The 9,422-nt window shown below is 33.4% G+C and overlaps 1 protein-coding gene across 3 annotated transcripts; it reads right to left on the bottom strand.

Annotated features, from left to right (window-relative positions):
- Window positions 1-404: 404 nt before the first annotated feature.
- LOC128186161 (glutathione S-transferase 3-like) lies at window positions 405-8,363 on the bottom strand. 3 transcript variants are annotated; one of them, XM_052855910.1, is made up of 7 exons: window positions 8,160-8,363; window positions 7,359-7,503; window positions 6,838-6,889; window positions 6,249-6,381; window positions 5,574-5,709; window positions 3,617-3,751; window positions 405-1,316 (listed from the first exon to the last, which is right to left on the bottom strand). In XM_052855910.1, the coding sequence occupies exons 2-7, from the start codon at window positions 7,455-7,457 to the stop codon at window positions 1,194-1,196; spliced, it is 678 nt and encodes a 225-aa protein (XP_052711870.1). In that variant the 5' UTR covers window positions 7,458-7,503; window positions 8,160-8,363; the 3' UTR covers window positions 405-1,193. The 3 variants fall into 3 exon arrangements, with proteins under 3 accessions (XP_052711870.1, XP_052711868.1, XP_052711869.1); XM_052855908.1 differs by having other exon boundaries at window positions 7,359-7,489; window positions 8,160-8,362; XM_052855909.1 differs by lacking the exon at window positions 8,160-8,363 and having other exon boundaries at window positions 7,359-7,590.
- Between the last annotated feature and the right edge of the window lie 1,059 nt (window positions 8,364-9,422).

Raw genomic sequence — 9,422 nt, 5'->3', positions numbered from 1 at the left:
TATCTCAAGAAAGAAAGAAAGAAAGAAAGAAAGAGAGAGAGAGAGAGATTGAGAGATTTTTAGAATACCAATCATTCAGAAAGGTATTCTAATATTTCAGCGCATGTGGTTTTTTAAGTATGATAGCAACATGATTTCTCACTTATCACAGAAGTAAATATTTGTAAAGCATTGATGGGCAAAAAACTAACACATTTCATTCATAAATTGGATCCAATATGATGAGTGTAAATAAAGCACGGCTGATCACTTCCGGATTTTTTGTGTTTTGTGGAGATCAGCAGAACAAATCCAAATTATCACATTCGCTTAAAGTTTCAATAGAATAAATACCTTTGTGATTAGCGAAATTTTTTCAAGAATTTCGAATAAGTGAATGTAAAAAAAACCCCAGAACAAATATCAGAAGTGAGTAACCTATTTATTTTTTTTTTTGCAAAGAATTTATAACATACCTAAAAGCTACAATCCAGCATTTTTTTTTTAAAGTTTGGTATCCCTTACGACCTCCGATATTTATAAACAGCACTGTTGCCTTTAAAGTTTGCGTTTTAAACGCACGTACGTAAAAAAAGGTCCAATCAAAAGCTTTATTTTGAAAAATATAGGAATTGATTGAATTTTAATTTGGACTTATCAGTATACATGTGGTCATTAACTTTAAAGTTTTAGCTGTTCATGTCAGTATACATGTAATTTAGATGTAGATTGGTCAATACAAATTTATCTTGTATGTTTTATATTATTGTATGTTATACTAATACCTAATAGGTATACGCATTTGAAATTACACCATGATTATTCGACATCAAACAAAAACAAAATTAAGAGAAATTTACTCGTACATTAACTCAATCTTGTACACATAACACTTTTAAATTCGATGAATTTTAAAGCGAAAATGACAAAAAATAAATCAATCTTACAAACAAGAGACGATATAATTCGTAGATTTTCGACCAAAATATTAAACATTGATCATTCATATTTTAAATATAAAAATAATGCATAATCATTCCAGTACATGTAGAATTCTCATACAAGAAACCACATATAAAGCTGCTTACAGATTCAACTGACAACGATTTCTTCAATAATCGTGTATACAATGGACTTGTAATATCACGGTATGCTACTATTGCCTCTCTGTTGACAGTGATTTATCAATGACAGTAATGGTTGATGACTTATCACTACTCCCTGTTTAACACCCGTTTAACTTCCTTTATGTACTGTTCATCGTTCTTTCTCTTTCTGAAAGGACTTTTCAGGAATTCTGCCATCAGTGGTGTGGCGACTAGTCTTTGGTAATATTGCTGAATCGAACAAAAATATTAAATATTCAATATCATTATGAATATATGCAAAATTAATGTATACATGTCTATGTAATATTAAAAGGACAAGAAATAGATTCTGAGTGGCAGTTATTTGCATATTCTTCTACAGTAATATACGAGGGTCGTTAGAAAAGTTCGCGGACAAAGTGATTTACAGCAAAATTACTGTGAAAAGTTTCGCTGGTATCATGCGAATAGTCCGCTCACAATCGAACTTGTCCGCGAACTTTTCTAACAACCCTCGTATATGCAAATCCCATAACAGTGGTCACAAAAGAAAATTAAAGTCTTTGAAAGATAAAAATTAAAACATTAAAATTTTTCAAACATCTGCATATGTATCATTTTTAGCATATTCTTTATTTCTTGAGCTCCTTTATTTAGAATAAAAAGTTTTTGCTTCTGGGATTACATTAGTGAAAAAAAATTGATGGTTTTCTTCTTTCCGGACACTTTCTTCTTTCATCTGTATACGTGGGCCTTTCCTTCACAGTGGTTTGATGTAACAATTTTGTTTTATACATGTAAGACTTCAATCCCGTATACTTTTACGCATATTATAATTTCTTTTATCTGTAAGATACACGTACCTTTCTTGTTTTATTCTGATTTTTTACTTGCTATATTCAAAACTTCAATACAATGTTCTATTCCTGTTATCTGTTTAGGACACGTAACTTTTTTTCAGTGCAATTTGATGTTTGGCTTTCATAACAAACCTTTAAGTTAATCATTGTGCCATGTTTTCCTCTAGGCGGATTTACATAGTTATGATTATGCATTGCGCAATGCAACGAAACATTTGGAACCTGATTTAAAATATACGAGGGTTGTTCGGAAATTATTGAGACATTTCCTCTTATTCTTTTAGTAAAAAAGATAAAAAATTGAAATTTCACCAAAACGTAAATCAGGATCGAGACTATCAATGTGAAAAGTTTCTTGTTCATGGCATGAATAGATCATTTCTGGTAAGCTGACCAACCTACCTTCGTCCAATGACCCGGCGCAACCGCAAACTTTTCGCAACGTCATTTTAACGCTTCTTATTGCTCCTGTGTTTTAAACACCTTACAAACGAACGGAAATAAGAATTATTCTTTATTTATCATCTTTTGTTTTCATTTCAAGATATCATCACTTACATTTTCTGTCATTCTTGTTATTTTCAGGGGGAAAATCGAGTTATTTTTTCCGAAAGTCTAATTACTGCGAATGTCTCCTGCAGTTATTTTTTTATATATTTTAGAACTGTTGATAACAGTTAGTGTGTCAAAAGTGCTTGATAATTAATCCCTTTGGCCTAATTCTAGTTAAACAATCAGTGAAAAAAATATGATGAACTGAAGCTCTATACCTTGGTTTGTCATCGTATAGTTTTTTTAAGCAATTGCTTGGCCTTAAAAGGTCTTCTTCCGAGATTTCCACCAGTTTGACGGTTTTTAATGCGCCGCCTTGACGTCAAAATTCAATGTAAAGTCGTTGTCAGATTTCTATTGTTTGGTAAATATATGTGTACCATATCCGTATTTCAACTCAAACATCAGTGAAACTTAATCAAAAGTTAGTCGCAAAGAATAGCAAAATGAACATATTTAATTTGATTTCTTTTATTAATAACTGTAATTCTACGGAATGTTTAAGTTATTAAATCTCCGAGTTCATGGCTGCGCCGGGTACCCCGACCACCGACTTGTTTATCTATCGTCGTAAACAAAATATTAGATATTCTTTTAATATCACTTTGTTTTATTTTTTGTTGGCGTAACTTCAGTGTCTATGCCAATTTATACCAAAATTCGTCAATTAGGAAAGAAAATATTCGAGTTGTCTCAATAATTTCCGAACAACCCTCGTACCCCGCTTACGTTCGTATTAACAATTCATGAATTAAATACAAACCCTTGCTCTGTATTGACATAATGAAAACATGTACGTACTTTACTTTCTGGAGTACATCGTGCAGATAGAACCATTTTAACACGAGCTTGGACTTTGGGTAGTTGTGTCTAACACCAATTATTAATTGACGTATATAGGCCTGTCTATTTCATTGCTGACCACTCAGCCATGGCTCAACAAGATTTGTTTGGCCTTTTAGCTAAGACTTCGCAATCGGTGCATATAGATAGCTACGCCCTACTGAAAGTCCAAGGTCTTGTTAAAATGGTTCTATATGTAACACTGGTATTGTAACCTCTACGTTTGTTGCTTTTTTCACGTCTTTGTGCATTTTCTCTCTTTGCTTTGGCAGTATAAACATTTTGTACATGTACCTTTACATCACTGTGGTCATCAAGGAAATCGTCGCCCCCAAACTCCACACACAGCAGGAGCACCTCCAGGAAGCCGACGTCCGCCATTGTTAAAGAGGTCCCCACTAGGTAGCCACTTCCGGTTTCCTTCAATCTCTATAATTTTAACATTCTCTTTTTCAATATTTTTCTAACAAATCGATACCAAATGTACAAAACCATTTTCTAAATAAAAAGATATATTATTCAGCATTTGATACTGAAATATAACATTATCCTATGGTGGCATAGATCTGCCACCACTTGTCAGATAATTATGTTAACTTCTCAAATGATAATGTCGACTTGTCAGATATTTATGTCGACTTGTCAGATCTTTATGTTGACTTGTCAGAAAATAACCATAGTGACTAGAAACTCAATATTTAGTTTTCAAAGCGTGTTAGTGCCTCTAACTGCCATGCATTTACTTGTCATTATAATATCATATAAGTCAACATAAATATCTGACAAGTTTACATAATCATCTGACAAGTTGACATAAAGATCTGACAAGTTTACATGATTATCTCTCAAGTCGACATAAAGATCTGATGTTGTCTTGTCAGATGTTATGTCGTCCTGTCAAATAATTATGTCGACTTGTCAGATAATTATGTCGAGTTGTCAAATTATTATATCGACTTAAAAGATGATTGTGTCAACTTGTCAGATCCTTATGTCGACTTGTCAGAAAATATTATTTCAAATGGATGGCACAAATTGGGCGTGGAAAGGTTAAAGTGTTGAATTCTTAAACACGTGAATAAGTGACAAGTCGATTCAAAGAACTGACAAGTGAACATAATTATCTGACAGGTCGACATCAAGATCTGACAAGTCGACATAATTATCTGACAAGTGGTGGCAGATCTATGCCACCATATTATCCCACTGAGTTGGTAATTATCTTTTTGTCTTGGGTTATCTAAATCTATGGCTTGTTTTTTAGTTAGACTTGCGCATTTTAAAAATGAAGGGTTTTTCAAATACATACAGTAAGTTTTTTTCTTTAATGGTACAAGTCTAGAATAACATGTATTCCTACAGTACGGGTTATTTCCTCAAATAGTCTTTTCTTTAGTGTTAATTATTTTGTATTGAACAATCCACTTTCGTAAATCTTTTGTTAAAAAATCATTTTTCAATGATCTTAGTTGGTAGATGTAGATAACAAAATTTATAAAAAAAAAAAAAAAAAAGTATATAAAATTTCTTTTTTCGCGTACATGTAACTTCTAAACGATATATGATTTAAATTTTAATTTATAAAGAAATAAGTTGTTTTTGAAAAAAAAAGAAATGTCTTTAAATTCTAATTTTTAGTTGTATGACCAAGTTCATTATCAGTCTGTTTCAAGGATGAATGAAGTAGCACGGATCAATACACCGCTGGTAGTTAGTCGAAGTTTATATGATATTTTGTAATTGTATTTTAATGGCGTTATCGACAATAAAGTGTGCTATAGAATCATTCAGTCGTGCGACAGGTGCAAAATAATGAACCCAGTTTCACAAGGTAGAGTTTCGTAATATATTTGTAATTTTTTGTGAGATCGTGATATTTTATCAATACTTGCAGCGTTCGCATTCGCCTGATGTTATACATGTATCATTTGTTACAACATTTCAGTCAGATAAATGGTTAATGTTTGTAGGGCTTGCATACACGTTATGCATGACAGAGGCCTACATTCATCTTTGGTGTCAATAGCCGGATTCAAATTTCTTGATCTTTGATCGCAAACCTATTAAATATAATTGCGTGGAGATTACGATAAATCGTCACAAAGATTATAGAAATAATAAACGTATAATATAATTTCTTCAGTACAACCCTGCCTCCACAAAAACAAGGTAATGCAGCGGAGTGCAAAGAAGGAAGGGGTTGACATTTTTTGTTAATTTAAAGTGTAGAAACGAATTAATTAAGGTTCACCTTTTCTAGGGCTGGGAAATATTTGTCCTCCCCCGCCGCTTTTGCGTCCTTTACGGCTTGTTCTTCCGTTTTCATAAAGAGCACCGGTAGAAAATTGTAGTAGAAATCACGTGACGCCTCGTAGTACATGTCGATCCTAAAATATGTAAAAACATATAATTATATTGCAAGTAAGAAAATGTATCTATAGCAATGACAATAGACGTGTAAATTAAAAATAATACAGCTACATTTTCTTGTCCAATATAATATTGAGCTGTTTTCTAAGGACCAATGCATAATTAATGACCATCTTTTTTTTTCTCTCTCTTTCTCTTTATCTCTGTTATGTAATATAGATTAATTTAATGCACATATGTTTATGTATTACAATAAACAGTTTTAGCATTGTGATTTTTTATGACAAACAACGATGTAATATGTCAGATGGTTTTTTTTTTATATCAACGCCTCGGTATTTTACAGTATATCGCTATGTCTAGTATATACATGTTGTACAATTGTACATGTAGATGCGAGCTCTTTTTTAATATATTATGCTTCGTTTCTACAAAAAATAGCTAAATAACTAAAAATTAAACCATATCTACATTTGTACATGTGATTTGTGCTCTCTCTCTCTCTCTCTCTCTCTCTCTCTCTCTCTCTCTCTCTCTCTCTCTCTCTCTCTCTTACATAGCTGCCTCTTTGTCGTCTGCTCCGTACATCCCGCCTTTTTTCGCCACGTAGCGGACGATGGCTCCAGTCTGGACTAATTCCATGTCATCAATCTTCAATAATGGTACTTGTTTAAACGGCAAGAGGCCATCTACATCAGAACAAATACAACAAAAGCTTAAACGAAGACAAAAATGTTTACATAATCTAAAGCTTCGGAAATTCTCTTAATGATCGATTACATGTAGATTCGTTCTCATTTAAAGTTTACAAAAATTTGAAAATACAATTTTTCGCTGTATGAGCATGATTTAATCCCCTATACGACGAAAGTATATAACAAGGGTTGAGCATATTAGCATTGGATTATAATATTGTGTGTTAGAAAACATCAATGAAAATTTAGATTTTTTCCCAAGTCAAATATCAATCTTCTTTCATCTAGTTTACAGACCACTTAAAATCTTTATTTGCAATCATAAATTATTCATTTTATGGATAAGTGATAAAAAGGTCTCTAAGGAAATGAACATATTTAACAACACATCGGGTACGTAGTGTGTGTTTTCAGTTGCTCTACTGGTTATGGCGTATATGTATACTTTACCTTGTATCAGTTTCTCAAAAGGCTGCCGCTCTGTTAAGAATGTTTCCGTAAACTATCAGTGATAAAAAAAATGTGTTATCTTAATCTATCTGTGTCCTTATGGGCAAAGAAATATAGAAAAATTAAGCAATAAAAAAGTAATTTTCTTTAGCCAATGACAAACGTACGTATTTTAAAATCATAAAAAGGAGATTACTCCTCAACGCGGTAGATAAAATGGTAACGATTTAAATGTGTTAACATGCAGTATCAAAGTACATGTTAGAAAAAAAATCGAGTCATTGGATTTTGTGATGCGGAAAGTGATTCAGAAATTCGACACCGAACACTTGATTCAAGAGGACAACCAACTTTTTTTAACAAATGTGATATTTTTGTCAAAGTTAAGCCGACACCCCTAGACTATACCTCCTCCCCCAATTAAACAATCCAGAGAGAGAGAGAGAGAGAGAGAGAGAGAGAGAGAGAGAGAGAGAGAGAGAGAGAGAGAGATAACTCTCCTGAATTAATATAATCCATACCGGTATTTTAGCAGCTGCCAGCATCATTCGGATTACCTCGCCCCGTCCTCTTCCATTAAAGTAGGTCAGGTGGGCCATCTTAGCCAGAACTTTGGCCATCCACCGCTACGACGTCTCCTGACTCTCTGGGTCTGAAACGACGACACTGGAATGTTTTAACGTGGAAATAACTCTAGCTACAGCTTGTAGATCAGGGCCATGCATGAGTTATGGCTGAGGGGATTATAGCCCATGTGAAGTCGGCATAAAAAGTAAACAAACACTTCATCTGCAGTGGGTGTATATATAATGTATGCGATCAATGTACTCTGTACAAGCGATGTCTGTATGAATTATTAATAAACTTCCTACAACCTTTTGAATAAAATGAAACATACTTTAGTTATTGACTAACGTTAAATAAAGATAATGTTAGACACTAGTTTTATAATTGATAGATCTATACGGTATCCTTGTACCAGATGTCTACTTTATTGATCGATACATGCATATATATAAAATACCTTATAACCTGTGTAAGGTAACTGTAAATTACATATTAGATTCTGTCCATGCATGTGTTAACGTGTTGTGTAAAATAATTGCATAATATTCTAATTTGTACAAACAAATAGTTAATCATATGCGGTATATGTACAATTAAGTAAAATGATATTAAAAACCTAAATTCATAATCATGTTCACTGTTCGCTATCAAATCATTGCACGTTTTAAAATGAGAAGTATTTTTTTAAAAAATCATTGGGTGCCAATAAAGATTTCCGTGTACATTTCTGTAAAGTACAATTATACGTAAGTTACCTGTATGTAATGGCAAATAATTATCCTACATTAGCACTCGTTTCCTGTTGTGTAGATTTCCCACAGAACATCTGGTCGAGTCAATTCAACAAGCGACTTTCACACTTCCCTTGCTATTTACAAACCCATGGCCATGACAAGCACATATAAATGTAACCTAATTCGACACAATCTGACATTTAAGCGTAACTGTTGTACGGGGGCAGTCACATAGCGCGTTTGACAGAGATTATGTGGACTTAAATCTACGCATGCCTTATCATAAAATACTCTTAATATTGTTATTCAGATTTTGGCAGTTGATATATATATTTATATACGAGTATTTGACTTCTGCTTACAAGTGTGTCATTTAAAGCGATTCATGAATGACATTTAAACAAACTGCATGTTATACCAATCATGATAAATGTTTCCTCAAACAACAAACCCTTGTGCCCACCAGATTAGAGTTTGATTTTGAAATTACTGATTTATATTTTGCAGTCAGAAGTCCCTCGTAAATTTTAACTTTTTACTGTATCTTTGTATAAATAGGGACAGTTGCCCCCCCCCCCCCCCGGGTTATTATTTCATGTACTGGTGCACTTTTTAAAATGAAATTTCAGTTATCTTCGCGATGCATATCTAGATCTATATTGATAGTGTATTAATGCAAACAATTGTACCTCCCTCTTATATATGAAATATGTAAACATGTAAATAATTTGTAAACCTTAAGAGTAGGTCACATCTGTTCGAGATAAGTTTACGACCGCTGGGTATAGATTTCCTTTTTTCATGAGGTTCACAATCGAATATTAAAAATAAAGAAGTCATTTAAATTCCCGTTCAGGCACGTAGCATCGCTTTTTTAAATAATCTTGACCAAAACAGTTTCCAAAAATCATCAAAATCCTAATCTGTGTGTGTGAGTGTGGGGGGGGGGGGGGGGGTCACCCCCTTCTGATGCTACATGTACGTGCCTGACGTTCATGACGTTTTTATTTTATTTTAAGTCTACATGCTAACCAGACGATCTGATATTGTATAATGTTATTCAACTAACACCGACAAACATTTTACTATAGCGTCTCAATGAAGTCGTTTTGTTTGTTGGCAAATCAATCGAACTACGACGAACGAGAGAGAGAGAGAGAGAGAGAGAGAGAGAGAGAGAGAGAGAGAGAGAGAGAGAGAGAGAGAGAGAGAGAGAGAGAGAGAGAGAGAGAGAGAGAGAGAGAGAGAGAGAGAGAGAGAGAGAGAGAGAGAGAGAGAGAGAGA

This window comes from Crassostrea angulata, chromosome 5 (assembly GCF_025612915.1).
Source record: "Crassostrea angulata isolate pt1a10 chromosome 5, ASM2561291v2, whole genome shotgun sequence".
In the NCBI taxonomy this organism is placed as follows: Eukaryota; Metazoa; Mollusca; class Bivalvia; order Ostreida; family Ostreidae; genus Magallana; species Magallana angulata.
This window is presented reverse-complemented; position numbering and strand designations above follow the sequence as displayed.

Excerpts from the sequence above, each read along its gene's own strand:
- LOC128186161 (XM_052855910.1), bottom strand. The coding sequence starts at position 7,457 with ATGGCCAAAGTTCTGGCTAAGATGGCCCACCTGACCTACTTTAATGGA. Across the intron at positions 6,382-6,837 it reads TTTTGAGAAACTGATACAAG|ATGGCCTCTTGCCGTTTAAA; the intron begins GTAAAGTATACA and ends GTTCTGATGTAG. Across the intron at positions 3,752-5,573 it reads ATTTCCCAGCCCTAGAAAAG|AGATTGAAGGAAACCGGAAG; the intron begins GTGAACCTTAAT and ends TTAAAATTATAG.